Below are 20,927 nucleotides of genomic sequence, written 5' to 3'. Positions count from 1 at the left end.
AGTAATAACTATCCAGGAGAAAGCCTTACCATGAGAACGGGCCTCCCATCTGCCATTCAAAAGTTTGTGCCACGTGCGCTCGTAATATGACTTCTGCTGGCAGATCCCTTCGATCCACTCCTTGAGCTGAGGGACCGTATTAGGAACCCGAGCAACAGCTGCACGACCACAAATATTGCCGGTGAGAGATGAAATGAAGAGAAATTGAAACTTAGGGAAAGACTATACTTATGAGATGCGTTCCATTTCTCGGGGAATGGCAGGAACTCGAGAGGGACCAAGTCTTAGGTTTTCACCCGAAAAAAATGCCCTTGCCAGTCTCGATCTTGATCCTCATTGATGCTCGAAAAGGGGGCCTTGCTGGCTCGGCGAGCGAGCTTGAATAGTCTCTCTCAAAAAATTCGAGGACTGTATAGACGAAGTGGGTAGTTGAGGGTGAACCGAGAAGATTCAATGTTTTTCACAAAGTGGCATTAGAGAATCACAATCCTCCAGAAAGTCGGATGGATTAGCCCGAGGTATACTTCGTACCTCTTGGAAAAGGCCAGGATCACCGGGGTCAGTCGGGTCTAACGTAAAGGGGTAAGTGTAAACACTTAAATACCCTTCCACATGGGTGGTAATGTCGTCCTCAAGCCCGGGAACAACCACGTATTTACCTTCCCATCTACAGTCCTCTCGGACTATGTGAAGGGTATCTTCAGTAATTGAGCATATGTATCTCCATGCTCCTTCACCCCGGTCCTGTTTGGAGGAGGCCTTCCCGACTTTGAAGTCATTCCCGAATGAACAACCCCCGAGTATAAAGCTTTTCATGGGAGGCTCTGGGGCCTTCTCGGGAGCAGCCGCCTCGGCATCAGTGGCCGGGTGGGAAGATGAAGGGGCAACCTACTAAGGAACTGATTTGGAAATTTTAGCCATTGCAATATTGGAGAATATGAAGATTTAAAGAAAAAGTATAAAGGTTTGAAGGAACAAGTATGAAGGTTGAAGAAAAGAGTATGAAGATCTGAAAGTAGAATGGAGATCTGGGTAGAAACCTAAGAACAATTATGAAGATTTGAAGGCCAAAGATGAAGATAAGAAGATTTGAAAGAGTTGAAAGCCGCTAGAGAATTCGAAGGTAAAATCTAGGATCAGAAAGTAGAAGAAGTACAAAAGGTCGAGCTTTTATAGGAGGAAATGTAATCAATACACGGCGATTCATATTCGGAGATGACTTACCGATGATCGACACATGTCCGAAGTCATAACGATGCGAATTATGAGACGTTTCGGATTATTCGTTGTTACGCCCCATAATGCTAGCGCAACCGGCACCTGGTGCCTTTAACTTTCATCGGGAGAACCGCCTGTTTTTACTACCAATTATCATATCAATAAATCAAAATAAGACTTTTCCGAAAATAATAAGTATCGATGATAAAACATCCTTCTAGTTTCGAAATATAAGTTGAGCCAATGGCCAAAATACATAAGTAGCAGAAATAAAAATAACAGCATAACATGAAGATAAAATGATAGTTCTCATAAACCCATAGACCTCCCACAACTGTGCCTGGAACCTCTAAGGAAGTACACGAGAATGATGGTACGAGACATAAATCCCCGGCTCATCCAAAAGAAGTACTATAATAACAATGAACCCACAGAAGTAGTAGTGGGCTCACCAAAAGCAACTGGAAGATGGAGAAGACACCTAGCACACACTGTCAGCTCCAAAGTGAGTAGGATCTGAAACAATAAGGTAAGATGCCTCACAAAGGAGGCTGAGTACAATTTCTATAGAAATTGTACCCCGTAAGTATCATTGACTCCTTCTCTTAAGATTGAAGCGATACTTTCGGGATACATAAAAAAAATACACATGATATGTAATAAGTCAAACACTTTGCAAAAATAGTGGTGATAAATGATGAACATTTAAGCATTTCAAGGATTTAAATCATTTTTATAAAACTGTAACTCTTTCTATGATTATGGACCTTCAATAAACTTTAAACCTTTTTGTGGGGAGTTCCATAGTTGCCATAAGCAACAATATTCGATAACTGTAGTGACCATCGCCTGGTCACGAGCCCGTCTCCCCCAAAGTCGTGGGATTTTGACGATAGTGCTAGCATGGTGAACTGTCTCTATGGACATCAAGTGATACACACATGGCAAGTGTGATCCATATTCAATATATATAATTCTCCTCAAACTATAACTTTAAAGCATTTTGACCCATAGGTCTTGTACATTTTTTTTAATATCTTCAGTGAGCAATATTTCCTTTGAAGATAATTTAATAACTTGGAAGTGCATTCACAAATAAACTTTTACATTTTACAATATTATCAACTCAAATCAAGTTGGTAAAATGCAATATAAAGTGTTACCAAAGAATGAAAGCTTGAAAATATCCAGCGCCACAACTTATACGTAAACAGTACTACATAATAACACTATACACTATAAAATGTTAAACCATGGTTGGTAGATTTTGCTCGCTCTAACGAAGTCAATCCAACATTGAAAGAATTTTAGTAACTCTTTGGAATTTATGAAATTTGCAAAATAATCCTTAAGAGAAGGTAATCTTAACTTACCTTATTCTAGTCTTCCATTGTTGCGGAAGCCAAATGTATAGAGTGTGAATAAGTCACAACTACTATACCAAAAATTATGACAGCCACCAAATAATAAATAAGACAATAAAGCAATAATAAAGGGAACACCAGAATTTACGAGGTTCGGCTAATTTTGCCTACTCCTCGGACACAACCAATATTTTATTCCACTCCAAAAATACAAGTGAAATAATACTAAAGAGAGAAGATACAAATGCCTTAAACAGATGAGAAGGCAAATGAGAGGTGTGTTTCAATCCTAAACATTAGGCCTTCTTTTATAGGGGAAAAATCCCCCCAAACTTAACTCCCAACCAATGTGGGACTTTGGCATTTTGCCAAACTTCAACAAATCTCCACCTTGGCAAAATTCCACATTTTCAATTCTCTCTCAATAACAAATTTTGGTTGTGTCTTCATCTTCAATCTTCAGTGTTCAACAATGTTGATCAAATCCAAACAATGTTGAAACTTGACCGCAGTCACCACCTTTGTCAGCATATCAGCAGGATTCTCTGTAGTATGAATTTTCTTCACCGTGACTCCACCTTCTTCTATGATTTCTCGTACGAAATGATACCGAACATCAATGTGCTTCGTCCTTGCATGATAAACTTGGTTCTTCGCTAATTGAATAGCACTTTGACTATCACAAAAAATTGTGATACCTTTTTGTTCAACACCAAGCTCCTTTAGCAATCCTTGAAGCCAAATTGCCTCTTTCACAGCATCTGTAATAGCCATGTACTCTGCCTCTGTTGTAGACAAAGCAACTGTTGACTGCAAAGTAGACTTCCAACTAACTGGTGCCTTTGCAAAAGTAAACACATAACCAGTAGTTGATCTTCGTTTGTCCATATCACCCGCAAAATCTGAGTCACAATATCCAACTACAAACTGATTGTCTTCCTGCTCAAAAACTAACCCGACATCTACAGTATTATGAATATACCGTAGAATCCACTTCACAGCTTGCCAATGCTCCTTCCCTGGATTGTGCATATATCTGCTAATAACTCCAACAGCTTGTGAAATGTCAGGCCTTGTGCAAACCATTGCATACATCAAGCTACCAACAACATTTGCGTATGGTACCTTTGACATATACTCTCGTTCAGCTTCATCCATTGGCGACATAGTAGTACTTAGCTTAAAATGGGAAGCAAGTGGAGTACTAACTGGCTTAGTCTTGTCATCTATGCCAAAACGTTGAAGTACTCTCTTCAAATATTCCTTTTGAGATAAACAGAGTTTCTTTGAACGTCTATCTCTAATTATCTCCATGCCAAGAATTTTCTTTGCCTCACCCAAATCCTTCATCTCGAACTCCTTCTTCAGTTGAATCTTCAACTTATCAATTTCTTCCGAATTCTTGGAAGCTATCAACATATCATCAACATATAGGAGAAGATATACAAAGGAACCATCTTTAAGCTTGTGCAAATACACACAATGATCGTATTTGCTTCTCTTGTACCCTTGCCGCAACATAAACTCGTCAAATCGCTTGTACCATTGTCTAGAAGATTGTTTCAATCCGTACAACGATTTTTCAAGTTTGCACACCATATTTTCTTTTCCAGCAACTTTGAATCCTTCTGGCTGAGTCATGTAGATTTCCTCCTCCAAGTTTCCATGTAAAAATGCAGTTTTTACATCCATCTGAACTAGTTCCAAATCCAATTGTGCTACCAAAGCCAACATAATTCTAATGGAGGAATGTTTTACAACTGGAGAAAACACTTCATTGTAATCAATTCCCTCCTTTTGAGCATATCCTTTGGCCACCAATCTTGCTTTGTAGCGAACATCTACTTGGTTAGGAAATCCTTCCTTCTTTGCAAATACCCATTTGCACCCAATTGCTTTCTTTCCCTTCGGGAGATTGGCCAATCTCCATGTATGATTCTGATGAAGGGACTGTATCTCATCATTCATGGCAATCCTCCACTTATCTTCTTCTGAACTTTGAACAGCGTCTTTATAAGTAGTAGGAACATCATCAGCTACAATTGAGGTTGCACAAGCAACCGTCTCTATGAGACGAACAGGTTTCGTTATTGTTCTTTTTGGCCTGCTGGTTGCTATTGATTCAAGTTGTTGTTGAGATTCCTGAGTTGGAATCTCCTCTACTGGCTCTCCTTCCAGAGGGTAATCTTCATTTGTTTCCTCCTCTGCTTCTTGTGTAGGAAAAATAAATTTTCCCTCAAACTCCACCTGCTTAGAAGCACCTTCATTTTGTTTGGTATCTTCTGTTACCTTATTTACCATAGCAAATTCATCAAAGGTAACATCTCTGCTGAATATTACTTTCTTTGTCATAGGACACCATAAGCGATATCCTTTGACTCCAGAAGTAATTCCCATAAAAATAGCCTTCTTTGCCCTTGGATCCAATTTTGACTCCGTCACATGATAATATGCAGTTGAGCCAAACACGTGCAAAGAGTTATAATCTACAGCAGGTTTTCCGTACCATTTTTCAAATGGTGTTTTGCCATCAATAGCAGCAGATGGTAGACGATTAATGAGGTGACATGCATATGTAATTGCCTCAGCCCAAAATTCTTTGCCCAAGCCAGCATTGGACAACATACACCGTACCTTCTCCAGCAAGGTCCGGTTCATACGTTCTGCCACTCCATTCTGTTGTGGTGTATGTCTAACAGTGAAGTGTCGGACGATGCCATCATTTTCACAGACCTTATTGAAATGATCATTTTTGTATTCACCTCCATTGTCTGTGCGAATACACTTGATCCTCCTGCCTGTTTGATTCTCCACCATCGTCTTCCATTTGAGAAAAATTCCCAGCACTTCATCTTTGTTTTTCATTGTATACACCCATACTCTTCGGGAAAAATCATCAACAAAGGTTACAAAATAGTGCTTCCCACCCAATGAAGGTGTTTTGGAAGGACCCCAAACATCAGAGTGTACATAATCCAAAATGCCTTTAGTATTATGGATCGCTGTACCAAATTTAACCCTTGTCTGTTTCCCTTTAACACAATGCTCACAAAACTCCAAGTTGCAAGCCTTGACTCCTTTTAACAATCCTTGATCTGATAGAGTTTTCAAGGATTTTCCTCCAGCATGTCCCAAGCGCATGTGCCATAGCTTGGTTGCTTCTGCCTCTTTGTCGTCACTGGATGTCACTGTCGCTGTCCCAATAACTGTACTGCCACAATAGCGGTACATATTATTATTCTTCCGATTAGCCTTCATTACCACTAGTGCACCGGAACATACTCTCATCACTCCATTTTCTGCAATGATTTTAAACCCTTTTGATTCCAGGGCTCCCACAGAGATGAGATTCTTCTTCAAATCCGGTACATATCGAACATCTGTTAATGTTCTGATCATTCCATCATGGTTCCTTAATCGTATTGAACCAATGCCATATGAGGTAAGAGGGCTGTTATCCGCTGTGTGGACGACTCCATATTCTCCTTCTTGAAATTCCACGAACCAGTCCCTGTTGGGACACATATGATAGCTACAAGCCGAGTCCATCAACCATATGTCTGATGATGTTGATGACTCTGTTGTAACTAATGAGAAGTCTGAATCATCACAATCAGCTACATTTGAATCCATAATAGCCTTTCCATTGTTATGTTTGGCCTTATTCTTCAACTTCGGACAGTCTTTCTTCCAGTGCCCTTTTTCTCGACAAAAGGCACATTCATCTTTGCTGGGTCTGGATCTTGACTTGGATCTTCCCTTCTTTGTCCTCGTTTGATTTTGAGGACGACCCCTCACAAACAGTGCTTCTCCTTCTCCGCCCTTCTGTTTTTCTCGCTTTCTTTGTTCATAGCTGTACAAAGCCGAACAAACTTCTCTGAGAGAAATTTCGTCATTTCCATGGAGTAGAGTAGTTTCAAGGTGCTCGTACTCATCAGGAAGTGACGCCAACAACATTAAGGCCAAGTCACCATCATCATAAGTTGTATCCATATTTTGCAAATCTGTGACCAACTTATTGAAACTGGTGATATGTTCATTCATCGTGGTACCAGGAACATAGGTGAAGTGAAACAGTCTCTTCTTCATGTACAATTTATTTTGACTATTTTTCTTCAAAAATTTATCCTCCAGTGCTTTCCATAATTTACTTGCAGAAGTTTCCTTTGTGTATGGATATTTCTGCTCTCTAGCAAGGTAGGATCGAATGGTACCGCAAGCAACACGGTTGATAATTCTCCAATCTTCTTCTCCAATAACATCTGGTTTCTTTTCTTCAATGGCCAGATCTAGCCCTTGTTGAAAAAGGACATCTAGAACCTCGCCTTGCCACATCCCAAAATGTCCGGACCCGTCAAAAATTTCTACCGCAAATTTCGCATTTGACACAATTCTTGTCATAAGCGAAGATGCCAATGATGACGTATTGTTGACACTTGATGTAGATTCTTCTTGTTTATTGTCTCCCATATTTGACACAAATATTATTTAATAGCTGACGACACAAATCAAGATTATTTCCTTTCTGATGTAGAAGATCAGACTAAGCTGCAACTACAGAGCATACTCAGACAGAACCTTGACTCAGTTACCAAGATAAATCTTTTCTGATGTGGAAGATCAGACTATGCTGCAACCACAGAGCATACTTAGACAGTACCTTGGCTCTGATACCAATTGTTGCGGAAGCCAAATGTATAGAGTGTGAATAAGTCACAACTACTATACCAAAAATTATGACAGCCACCAAATAATAAATAAGACAATAAAGCAATAATAAAGGGAACACCAGAATTTACGAGGTTCGGCTAATTTTGCCTACTCCTCGGACACAACCAATATTTTATTCCACTCCAAAAATACAAGTGAAATAATACTAAAGAGAGAAGATACAAATGCCTTAAACAGATGAGAAGGCAAATGAGAGGTGTGTTTCAATCCTAAACATTAGGCCTTCTTTTATAGGGGAAAAATCCCCCCCAAACTTAACTCCCAACCAATGTGGGACTTTGGCATTTTGCCAAACTTCAACATCCATAACATGCAAGAACCTTGTACGCGCTCATCTTGATTCAATCTACGTGATAATAACCATTTTGTTTTAAATCCAATTGAATTCAACGGAATCCAACTCATATAGAGTTCAGGACATAACTACTGGACCATCCTCAATTCAAACCCACCTTTCTTCCATCTAATGACCTTAATAATTCAATACCCAATAATAATTAAATTATTAAAAATCATGAAGGACAATATTCAACTATTTCACAACCCCAAAGTACTAGTCATGACCTTTTGCACCTATTTCTTAAATTTCAAGAATAACCATTTCGAAAATTCACTTAATCCACAATTTAAAAGATATTTTCAACACCTAAATACCTTCATTAACCTCTATGTTCATCATAGTTGAAAGAAAAGACAAGAAATTACCTCTTGAAGAAATCCTAGAAATCCTCCTATTAAAGTTCTTGGGAGGAATCCTTGAAATAAAATTGGAACCATATTCTTGCTACTGTTGTTATTGTTTATTTGCTGATAAAAAAAAAACTTGTGGGATTCAAGTTCACCAGCCCCCTTTAATGTCACTAGCGTTTTCAAACACAGAAGAAGACTCTGTTTGTTGCCCTTTATTCAGCCAAGAATCCCCAATAATTCAAGTGATTCAAATATTATACTTATTGTCTTTTAAAAAGACCCTTATGTCTCTATCTCATTTATTAAAACATTGAACTTGTTTCTCATCCTCACGTGTAAAGCCACTTTATAAGATGCTTTTGGACTATCATTCTCCTCATATAATTGATTTTTTTTTTTTTTTTTTTTTTGTAGAAAGTAGATGCTGCAGTATTCTCTTACATGGTAGGGTAAGCAATACTTTGTTGACTTGCCCTTTCTATAATACACAAAAGCTTCAATATAATTATCCCTTAGAGTTGATGCCCATGATAGTTTTAATTGGGTCTTATTTACACCAAGAGAGTACCTCAACGTCATTAGGCACATAGTTAGCCCAAATAAACATTTAAATGTTACGGGGCTTTACATTCGTCCTCTCAATTGTAACGTACGAAGGAAGCAACCGGGGTTCATCTATCGTTTCCCCTCGTTTCGACGAACCTACTCTCTGAGAAACAAGAGGACTATTTGTATATGGGTGAACTCAAGGTTAGCGCACACATCGGCTTCCCGATAGTTCAAACTAAGAAAGAGTATGAATGTATGAGATCGAGACCGAAGTTGGGAACTCTTTGGATCGAGGCCGAAATGGTGTACTCGCCACCAGGACCGACGAGAAAACACTCCCCGAACCCAGAACGACCTCCAAGACCTCATAAAACACTATAAACAGTTACACATGACTAATAGAGCGCCGTGATATCCACACCCAACCGGATATCACGGCACAAATCTCGCCCGATGTCGGTTGTGTATCGGTAATTGACGAGAAATGAGGATTTTTACCTTTTTTTTAGAATTTTATTAGGGATGAAACTCTTCTACTACATAAAAGGGAAGCTTTTTATTCAATGGACACATTGTAACACGCATATCAAGCCAATACAAACTTATTTCTCTGCTTTCTAGCTACTGCAAAATCTTGACTTTATTTTTGTCTTTGTTCTTGTCTGGCTTCGAGCTTACGACCCAATCGAGGGCAGAATTTAATTCTCGGTCCAAGTTCAAGCTAGGCCATAACGTTACGACTTGTTTGATTATTCATTGTGTCTTTAACTCATTTTTCTAACATTCTTGATTGTTTGTATTGAATCAATCCACATATCTTTAAAAGTGCATATAAATTCAATTGTTATCCATTTTAAGGATAAACAATTACTATAAAGAAGAATGACGTGTATAGAAGATATGTGCAACATCTTCGGGGTCATACACAAATTTACCATATCTATTAGCCTCGGAGTTAAACGCAAGACCATGGCCACATGTCTGATAAATAGGGGTCATTAATAGCTGCGAATAAGGAAAGAATCAGTTAATCCCCGATTGCACGGGATTTGCCATCAGTACCTCAACTAATACAAATCAGTCATGTAACGAACAATTAGTGCTATAAATAACAGTAACAGACATGATTTAAACAAGGCAAATAATTACGAATGAAAATACTATTTAAACCACCTTTCCATATCTTGTATCCCTCTCAAAAAATATTCAAATATTCTCTCTCAAATATATTGCTCAATTTAAGCTCTCTTTTGTGAGAAAAGTATTATTGCATTCATACAGAAGAAAAGCTACTTTCATCAATAAGATTTCTATTACTTTTCATCTTTCAATTTGTTTCTTATTTTATTTTTGTTACTTTTTCTTATCGTTCATATTTGGAAAAGTGAATTAAATCGGTTGTTAGTAATTCAAAATATTTTTCTAATTGCTTTGACCACAAAACAATTTTATGTTAAACAATGAGCATGTTATCTGTTCGCCCATATTGATTAAGAAATGTGTTGTTGTCTTGTCTCCGTCTATATAATTAGATCATCTACATTTTATGAACTAATTTTTGTGAGTGAATTATACCCTATATCCATATTTCTTTAAATTATACTTTATACAGAAGGATCAACAGCTTGCAGAAATGCTATGGATGTGGTCCAGTTAGTGATAACAAAGAGAACATCAATTACCGCTTACCACATGTATTATCTCTAGTTTTTCAAAATCTCAACATAATGGCTTCATATGAGAGAAAAGTAACTTTGTTGAATTGGAAAAGAGTACGGTAGGACTATATTTTGGATCACTGAATATATTGGAGATAATTGTTTGATTGTGAAATGAGATTGATACTTTTCTCTAATATGAAGCCATTACAGATAGCTTCAGTGGTAATATGTTGGGAACTTTGGAAAAGTTGGACGGCATGTAAATATGGCGAGCAAAAAGAATTCTACAAAATCAAGATAGAATTTCAAACCATCTGGCACATTCAAGCAGCCCTCCAAATCACCTATCCCACTTATAACTTAACAGGTACATGGCCCAACATTTGCAATATGATTGAAAGACTTCAACACATAGTGAATATCAAGCAAGTCACTTGGAATAAACCTATGGCGGGATGATCAAACTCAATATAGATGGAGGCTCCATCAGAGAAAATGGAAATGCTGGCATCAGAGGTATTATCAGGGACAGTGAAGGAGATTTCTTGATGGCTTTTTCTCTCCCTGTGCACAATAGCAGCAACAATCAGGTTGAAGCAATGGCGGCCAACTTTGGCACTAAATGGTGCATTCAACATGGGCTAGGCATAATTCATATTGAACTGGACTCCATGGTGATTGCCAATATGCTTCTCAATAGGGGAACCAACAACCTTAATTTAAAGAACATTATCATGGATACTACTCATGCTCTCAAAGACGCTACTGTACAGATTTCTCATTGCTTCAGAGAAGCAAATCAAGTGGCGGATTTCTTCGCTAAGTTAGCATCTTCTAGTAGAACTATCACCTTCTATCACTCTCTCCAGCAGTTGCCAAGAGAGGCCAAGGGACTATTTCAACTAGATAGATAACAACTTCCTTCAATGAAAAGAAGATATGATAAATGTAATTTTTTTTAAAGCTGATTGTATAGCTTGTATTAATGAAAGGAATTTAGGCTTTCCTTTCTTTCATTAGTTATAGAGGTAAGGTCCATGTCCCCTCTATTTTGTATCTTTTTGTTTATATATAGACATGATAGGGGTCTTGCCTAACCCCCACACCAAAGGCTATTATAGCCTGAAGGTGATGGCTTCAATTAAAAAAAAAAGATTGATAAAATGTTGAGTAAAAAGATCTAAAGATTTGGAAAAAAAGATGTCAGTTTTTTAAGATTTTTGATCAATTATAGTAAAACACCGGCATGTGCAGCATAATTTCAAATTAAGATTAATTAAATACTTAAGCAAGTTGAGAAATCTTCTAGAGGCAGTTCATCTATAACATTAACGTTTGGCTTTCTTCTTCTCGTTATCAAGTATTTAAAAAAGGCACTATGTAGAAATTTCAATGCCGGTTGCTACACGGGATGAAAATTCCTACCTTCACCTTTAAGTTGATATAATTGGATTAATAATTAAGTTCTTACAAACACTAAGATAATTGACTTAGTAAACGTCCATTTCTGAACCAAAGAAAAAAGACAGTTCTTTTACGAAACATTATTTTGTAGTCGTAAAACAACATATTGGAGTATTGTTTACAATTTCTGGTCAAACCACCAAATATTTATTAGGAGTAATAAAAGAAATAGCTAATGCGCTATGCTTGAATCAGTCTTTATCTAGCTATCTAGATAATTAAAACCTCTACGTGATGAAACTGTACATAGTTCCAGTATGTATAAATATGTACAGCTAGTGCAGCACGCTTAAATATGAAGAATTAGGGCAGCAACCACGATAAAATTTACGGAAGATGAGGTCCGTCGCTCTTGTTTTCTTGGTTGGTGCAATTGCCTTTATATCTGCAGAATGCAACTCTGAAGGTTAAGTGTCTAATCAGAGAAGCCATCTTTTATTTAATTTCCTTTACCCTCGTACATATTTATTGGAAAAGAATCCTTTTGATTTTTAATTAAACTAATATATAATATTAAACTTGAATGAATGAGCAGGGGACACTCTTTACGCATGGAAAACTAACCTGATAGATCCAAACAATGTGCTTCAAACCTGGGATCCGACGTTAGTCAATCCTTGCACATGGTTTCATGTCACCTGCAACGGCCAGAATAGCGTTGTAAGAGTGTAAGTCACCATTTGACCTTCTAAAATCTCTTTATTAGATGAATATATATAGAGACAGACTTAAGAGCAACGAGTTCTGTTGAATTTGATTCGAACCATAAATATACAAATTCAGAAAAGTTACTCATATTTGACTATGTAGAATGATTTATATGTTGATGTTACTTAAGCATGTTGAGATTATTGACAATGATGATATATATACCAATGAAGGGACCTAGGTGCTGCTAACCTCTCTGGGATTCTGGTACCTCAATTGGGAACGCTAAGCAATCTTCAATACTTGTAAGATCAATAATTTGTCTTTTAAGCTTTTTTGATGAAACCAAGAATATATGCAATTTCAGATGTAAATCTTTTCTTGTTTAATACATTGACAGGCAACTTCAAAATAACTCAATTAGCGGAGAAATCCCAAGCCAATTAGGCAACTTGACAAAGCTAGTGAGCTTGGGGCTGGAAAATAATCAGCTGAGTGGCCATATTCCATCATCTCTTGGCAATTTAAAATCCCTACAGTGGATGTAAGCCATTCGACCATTCATTGCTACGTAATATTTATTTTCCTTTTTTATATAAGCCCTACATTTTTTGTACGTGAATCTGTTTGAGTAGATATAGAGTTTAAGTAAGAGAGAAATGCGATCTTAATAAGTGGTCTTAAGTATGTAATTACATTGGATTTGTGTGTTTATAGAATCTTGTCATTGAAAGTGGTCAAATGTAAAGTTTAAATGTATATTATTTCGAAATATAAAAATATGTTTTTTATTTTTTAAGAGAAAAAAATAGCATCATAAAAAATGAAACAGGGGGAGTAAGGCTTAACTAATAAAATGACCGTAATTTGCTGTAAAAATGACTCTTTTTCCTTTGCAGGAGATTGGACGGTAATAAATTATCAGGGATCATTCCAATTGCAGTCTTGAAGCTCGTCTACTGGGGAAATTTGCAGCTACTGTAAGTTGCATAATTGTTATATATATTCATTGATTTTTCTTTATTAGTAGTTTCCAAATTGGAGAAAAGGAAGTCAATCTGTAACATAAGTTTTTCAATGTCATTCATTGAACAGGAATGTGTCCAACAATCAATTGGCAGGGACTGTCCACCACACTAACAAAACAGGTTTGGAAAAATGCATACTGTAAATTGAATAAATTATTTCATTTTTGAATTTAGAATTATGGCTGGTGGTTGATAAATGAGAGGATTTCCTTTTCTGTAGGATTTGCTACTACAACTATAATTCAAGACTTGATCACTTGATTGACCATTTGAGCTGGATAGTCCTGTGAAGCTGCACTTTGGTATATGTACAAGTCTATTAAGATTTGGAGTAAAATAATCACTCTGTAATAACAATGGTTCTTATATTGTATTTCCAAAACACTTATTTTGTGCCTTTCAATTGACATTATTGATCGGCTTAACCTTTCTTCTTGACTACGGTTGCTCAATTATCTACCTATCATCCTAACAATCCCCAATAATGTATGCAATATCTTGATACGTACGAATCCAAGCCAGGCCGGCTGGAGGGTCAAGCCACTAAAGCAAAGGCTTTAGGCCCCAATCTTTTGAGGCCCCATTTTTTTAAATTAATAATATAGTTTTTATAGTTAATTTTTCTTAACAAAATATTACTATTGACTATTGTATAGTACAGTATAAATTTTTTATTAAAAAATGAAAGAGAACCGTTTAGCCATGTGATTGATGGTGACCGTAAAAAATTTTCATTCTAATAATCAATATTCTTTTTCTTCTCCTTTCTCATAAGTAATAAAACTTATACTGTCTACTTTTCTTTTTGCATTCCTTTAAACTATTTATTCTCTCAAAAATAAGGTGAGGGCATTGGATAAATTAAATTGTGCATTTTTTTTCTTTTTCTTAAAGTTTTCAAGCATTGCAACAAGCAAATTGAAGCAGCAGTGAAATCTCTGTAGAGATATCAAGTTATCAACTTTTAGAATCAAGTTATATTATTCTAAATTTTCTATTATCTTGTAATTAAATTTTACGTCTGGTAAATTTATAGGCGTATATTACTTTTTATCAAATATTAGAATTCAAACATGTCAACTAAAAACTATAAAGCAAATTACTCAAAACACACACACACAAAAGAGAGGAGAAAAACTGAACTTCAATACAATCTCAAAAAGGAGCGATTTAAAAGATGCCTTAAGCAAAATTAGGTGAATTAAATAAATTGTCAAGTGAAAAAAATATATGAAGAGAATCGATTGTAAAAACTTATTAACAACTTTGCACCTTCAAAAATCTAGAAAATTTACTTTAAATAAAATTACATATGTGAAAGGATGCCTCTTTCTTTTTTTTTTTTATTGCAAAAAAGCCCCTTAATAAGTTTTGTTTGAGGCCACCAATTTTGTGGAGCCGCCCTATCCAAGCATACATAGACTTCCTAGCGGCGAAGCATAGGGAGACTTGTACATTTTCTTAGTCTCAAAATCATTCTTGAGCTCTTTTTTTGAATGAGCTTATTTGCTTTAGCAATAAGGTTATCACCCGATTTTTAGTCATGCACATGGCAAATATCTTCAGTACATTTTTTATCGAGTCTTTTGTGATATACTCTAGAATACATTAACTATAATGTACTTGAATTCCTAATACAAAAGTCACGTCCCCATATTATCTTTCATCTCATAATTCATTAATAGAAATCTTTTGTTTCGTGCAAAAGCCTATATCGTTGCGGAAGAACAATATATCATCGGCATATGCATATTAAACCAAAATGATATGATCTTCTTTCTTCTTTCTTTTTAATTTCCAATAGACTTGACATATAAAGATCAAGTTCAGAAATTTGTGCCTAATATTGTCACGATCCAAAATCCACTAAGGGTTGTGATGGCGCCGGACATCACTGTCAGGCAAGCCAACACCAAAAAGTTAATTAAATTCTCATTTTAGTATTTATTGAAATTATTTCTTTTATACGTTAAACAATAAATAATGAAATTCACTGAATAAATAATGATATCTTTAACAAACTTAGTATTGAATAATCCCATAATCATCCCAGAACCCGGTGTCACAAGTGCATGAGCAATTTCTAGGAAACTATGTAATACAATAACCGTCCGGAATATAAGTTGGACAGTAGAGAAAATACAATACAATACTCTAAAGGAGACTCTGCTGGCTGCGGGTCATCTCGAGAAGTGCAGCTCACCTAAGTCCCCGTATCAACCATGCCGATGCGCCAAACTAGGCCACTAGACATACATGTGCCTGTGCAAAAAAAAAAACTACATAGCAAGTGTAGCATGAGTACGAAACAACGTGTACCCAGTAAGTATCCCATCTAATCTCGAAGAAGTGATCCAATAATAATATACCAATAATATAGTAAATCGAGGATTTTATATAAATGGTTGTAACTCAATAGCATGAAGCAAGTAAACAATTCTTTTATTAATAGGGAGTTTCCAAATTTATTTTCATCATTTATTCATTTATCTCAAGCCAGGGAGGCAATATCATCATTTATAAATTTGCAAGTCAAGCAATACAAGCATGCGCAAATCATGCCGAGGTCGTATGACCCGATCCAACAAAGATTTAAACTGTGGATTGCTAGAGGGTCGAATGGCACGAACCATAGGTGCATCTATTTAATTTACCGAGGTGTTCGACCCGTTCCTCAAAAGATAAACATATTCAAATAGTCAATCAAGAATTCATCAAGGAGCAATTATCCAAGAAAAAATAATTTCTCTTTTAAAAGTCAAGAAAACAATGTCTAGCCTCTTAGAAATTTATTTACAAAGTTCGATATGTTTTAAATATTTTAAATTGACAATAAGATTTTAAATATTACAAGTAAAGCATGCTTTTGGGTCCTAGACTACCCGAACTTAAGCATAATAGTAGTTGCGCACGGACTCTCGTCACCTCGTGCGTACGTAGCCCTCACAAATAGGAGCAAATATTTAATTATTTCACCTATGGAGTTAATTCCCTCTTACAAGGTTAGAAAAGAGATTCACCTCGCTTTGAAGTTCCATAACTGGCATTCCACACCCTTCCGAAGACTCAAATCGATGCATAACGCTTCAAAGCTAGCCAATAATTACGCAAACCTATTAATATATGCTCAATTACTCATATTAATCCAATTTATAACAATTTATAACCCCGATCGAAAAGTTAACAAAATCGCCCTCAGGCCCATGTGCCCGGATTCTGAAATTTTTCGAAGATAAAGTTTACCCATAACCTCACGAACTCAAATATATCATTTATTCTCAATTTCATGCCCAAATTCATGGTAAAAATCCAAAAATACCAAATCTTAGGTTTCCTACCAAACCCCACAATTTTCCACTAATTTTCATGCTCAAATCCGTATATATTAATGTATTTAACTCAAAACTAGTATGAATCACCTACCCCATGCTTGGTGATGAAAATGGTACTCCCAAGTTGCTCCAAATCAGCTCCCATGGAGGAAATATGGTGAAAATGAGCCAAACCCTCGTTTTTAAAAGAACACACTGCCTCCAGCCTTTTCGCACGTGCGGTCATTTGACCGCTTCTGCAGTCCCGCAAGTGCGGGCCCCTATATCGCTTCTGTGGTCTTTCACCAGTCCCTCACTCTGCTTCTGCGCTTCTCCTTCCGCAGGTGCGGTCCCGCTTCTGCGGCAAAATGACTGCATGCAGTCCCAGCCTAGCCCAGTGTATTTCCGCTTCTGCGGCTCTGCACCTACGGCCCAAGCCTCGCAGGTGCAGTTACACCAGAAGGCAGTTGCTTCATTTCTTCTTTAAATTCCAAAATTGATCTGTTAACTATCCGGAATCCACCCGAGGCCCCCGGGACCCCGACCAATCATACCAGCCAGTCGCAAACCATAATGCAGACCTACTCGAGTCCTCAAATCATATCAAACAATGCTAAAATCACGAATCACACTCTATTTCAAACTTGATGAACTTTAGAACTTCGAACTTCTTCATTCGATGCCGAAACCTATCAAATCATATCCGATTGCCCTCAAATTTTGCACACAAATAATATTTGACATTATGGACCTACTCCAACTTCATCAAAATTCGACCCCGATATCAAAAAGTCCACTTCCGATCAAATTCCTCAAAACCCTTCAAATTTCTAACTTCCGCCAAATGATTCCAAACTGACCTACGAACCTCCAATTCCACATCCGATCGCGCTCCCAATACCGGAATCACCATACGGAGCTATTCCCAGACTCGGAATCCCAAATGGACATCGATAATACCGAAATGTACTTCAAGCTAAACTTATATTCTTCCAAAATATTAACTTCCACAATAGGTGCTGAAACGCTTCCGGGTCATCCAAAACCCAATTCGGACATACGTCCAAGTCCAAAATCATCATACGAACCTGTTGAAATCTTCAAGTCCCGATTCTGAGGTCGTTTAATCAAAAATCAAACCTTAGTCAATTCTTCCAACTTAAAGCTTCCGAAATGAGAATTTTCTTTCCAAATCAACTCCGAACTTCCCGGAATTCAATTTCGACCACGCGTACAAGTCATAATACTTGAAGTGAGGCTACTCATGGCCTTAAACTGCCGAACGACGTGCTAGAGCTCAAAATGACCTATCGGGTCATTACATTCTCTCCCACTTAAACATACGTTCGTCCTCGAACGTGCTGAGAACTGCACTGGAGTTGTCCGAAATCACTGTTTAACACCTTGAGCACCTACCTGTGCTACCACAGCTCAGTTGAGCACATTAACTCGATCAAATCTGAAGATATTCTCTTGTATTCAAACAAATAAGCTTAGAACCTAGTTCCAACACCCAAAATTCTCTGCCAGGCCTACTTCCAACCTACGAATACTGTATCAATCACTACACGATATACCAAAATGTGTTTGCATACCTTTGCTGAATTCTCACCATGAACCACATCATTCACGGACCATAATAACCGACATTTCCCCAATCTGATGCTCACAATGCACATCATGACATATATAAATCTTGTCCCAACTTTTGCAATACCTCCACGATGGAAGAGATGTGTAGAAATTCATTACCAACTGCCGAGTCAACATATCATTGAGTCTATACTCCTGACAAGAACCATCACCTCATTCTGAACCAAATAATGGTATTTGCTCTTTGATATACTTCATATAATCCGATCGCACTGATCCTAGATCCAATAATCTTGTCTCACCTAGTACGAATTGCTCAGGCAATAAGCCACTCCAGACATGACCAAAAGTCTCATATGATGCCACAATGCGCCAATAGGCTACAAACTCGAACATGATACATAAGGGAAACGAACTCTGGAAGGGACTACTCAACTCACGCAACTAATATGAACTTTCCTCATAAAATGGTAAACAAAACACACAAAAATTAGAATATATAAAACTGTACTCATCATCATACTGTTGTGGCGTGCAACCCAATCCAAACAACATACCCGTGGCAGCTGCCACCCGATCCATACATAGAGCTCACATAAGGAGATACACACCGAGCTAAATTGCTCATTACTACTACATACTGAATATCGGTTGCAAGCACGCTAAGTGCATAATACTATCCCTGGGGAGACAGATAGCGTCATAAGCTAAAAAAACTCAAGCACAACTGAGGTACGATATATAATCTGAATCACAAGAGCCATCCTTCTCACATAACACCATCGCTATGCAGAACCTCAACACATAAGAAATTTATCAAGTTGTTTCACAACGCACACGACAGAATATAGCATTACATGAAATAGCCGATGGCGAAATAACATCCAACATCCGAATACTCCTTCAAAAGGAGCGCTATGCTGAAATGAACACATCCGGCCTGATATAGAGCCCACCTTCATATTTAAATCCATCCACAGACCTCAAGCCAATTCTGATCGCACCGCACTAGGAAAATAACCCCTTTTTCCTATAACTCACAAGAATAACCATCATAACCGGAGTAACCTCCACAGTCTACAACCCAATAAACTGAGTGCCCTACACACATAAATTATCACATTAGTGATATTACCACAACCTTCACACTTGGTTTAAATCTTCAATCAATCAAGTGACTACATGTCAAACTTATACGATCTTCCCGTAAGGTGCGCTCATACGACCCTCCGTACCAGATAACAAGTCTGCACATCCATACCACCGGCCGCACTAATGCTGTAAAGCAAATCAAGAATCTATAACCAGGTTGCAAAGCCTCTTTCACACCAGACACTAATCTCAGGTGATGCCAAAACAATGCCAGCTGACTCTAACCATCTGAGTCCTTTCTCGCTCATCCAAGCTCAATGTTCTTATCAACACCAAACCGTAACCTTGATCCTCAACTTCCAAATCCCATTCTACTCACTACACTTAATCATGCCAATGCGCAAGTGTACAAAAATTTCATCATAACTCCGAAACCACTAATAAGGTAAATACTTCATCATACAGAAACCTTTTACTTAACTCATTCCAGGAGAACCATAGGTAACACGCGAGTGAATTCTCATAACCGTAGATCATGCAAATCCTCAAGTAGTGGTCTAAGCCACCATAAACCTTCCGAGATCCATCCACACATAACAAGCTATAATACTCGAATACTCCCAAATAAAATCAATTACAGCAGCCGTCAAACCTTGCACGTACCGTCACCAATCACATGCATAACTTATTCACGCTGAAGAAGCTAATCACTACCACCAATATGCCAATTCCATTATGGCTAACCAATCTAACTTCTTCTAATCCATCCTCATCTTGCCTTAGAGATAATAATGACTCCATTCAACCCATAACGAACTCAATCCGCACTTATCCCGAGTGGCCTTGTATCACGAGACCATGCTGTCTAAAACCCTATGAATCATCTCATACCTTCATTGTGCGCATATTTGCATCCTCAGCTGGTATGTCTATTTTGATAACTTCCTCTACGAATCCGAAGTCTGTTTCTCTCATTCACCCAATTGCTACACTGCAAGCCAAAAATATCATAGAACATTCGGAGCCTCCAAGCATGATCTACTGCAAAAGCTTGGTTCTTAACCACACCGTGGGCTTGAAATCCTTAAGCACCACATTTTAATCTTTGAATTCACTAAGACCGTTGTTGAGAGTCACGCACTCAGGCTTGGTCCCGAATATAATCAACTCCAAGGCTCCGCTGGCACATGAACACCCATATCCATGGAGCACCCGATTGAATCACTCCCTTGTAAACCACCTCTGTACGAAACACAAATCCTGAGTCTTCCCAAAGCCTGAACAAGAATCGATAAAGCCATTTATGGCACATATCTCTCAAATCATTTGCTTGAATTACCACCTATATTCTTTTCCCTTAGCTGAAATAACTTGTCATTATGCCGATAGCCAGAAACCTCACAAGTAGGTGACCATGCAACCCAATCGCAGGCGGTGGGATTCTCCCACTTAGCTGGGAGCCACCTATTACATAACTCTGGAATCCACCTAAATTCTTTATCTATTGACATAACCTTGCGCAATCAAATCGCCAAATTCTTCGAAATCCTTCCGTTAGCATTTCTTGAACACTCTGTA

The 20,927-nt window shown here is 37.6% G+C and overlaps 1 protein-coding gene and 1 long non-coding RNA gene across 2 annotated transcripts; one reads left to right on the top strand and one right to left on the bottom strand.

Moving 5' to 3' along the window:
* Nucleotides 1-1,416: 1,416 nt before the first annotated feature.
* On the bottom strand, nt 1,417-8,245 carry LOC104233040 (uncharacterized). Its single transcript, XR_712511.2, has 2 exons — nt 8,019-8,245; nt 1,417-1,734 (listed from the first exon to the last, which is right to left on the bottom strand). It is a non-coding gene; the product is annotated as an uncharacterized lncRNA (long non-coding RNA).
* Nucleotides 8,246-11,929: 3,684 nt separating this feature from the next.
* Nucleotides 11,930-13,794, top strand: LOC104233047 (leucine-rich repeat protein 1-like). The gene is made up of 7 exons (XM_009786356.2): nt 11,930-12,083; nt 12,213-12,345; nt 12,559-12,630; nt 12,726-12,869; nt 13,225-13,305; nt 13,421-13,473; nt 13,574-13,794. The coding sequence occupies exons 1-7, from the start codon at nt 12,014-12,016 to the stop codon at nt 13,612-13,614; spliced, it is 594 nt and encodes a 197-aa protein (XP_009784658.1). The 5' UTR covers nt 11,930-12,013; the 3' UTR covers nt 13,615-13,794.
* The last annotated feature ends 7,133 nt before the right edge of the window (nt 13,795-20,927 follow it).

This window comes from Nicotiana sylvestris, chromosome 11 (assembly GCF_000393655.2).
Source record: "Nicotiana sylvestris chromosome 11, ASM39365v2, whole genome shotgun sequence".
NCBI lineage: Eukaryota > Viridiplantae > Streptophyta > Magnoliopsida > Solanales > Solanaceae > Nicotiana > Nicotiana sylvestris.
This window is presented reverse-complemented; position numbering and strand designations above follow the sequence as displayed.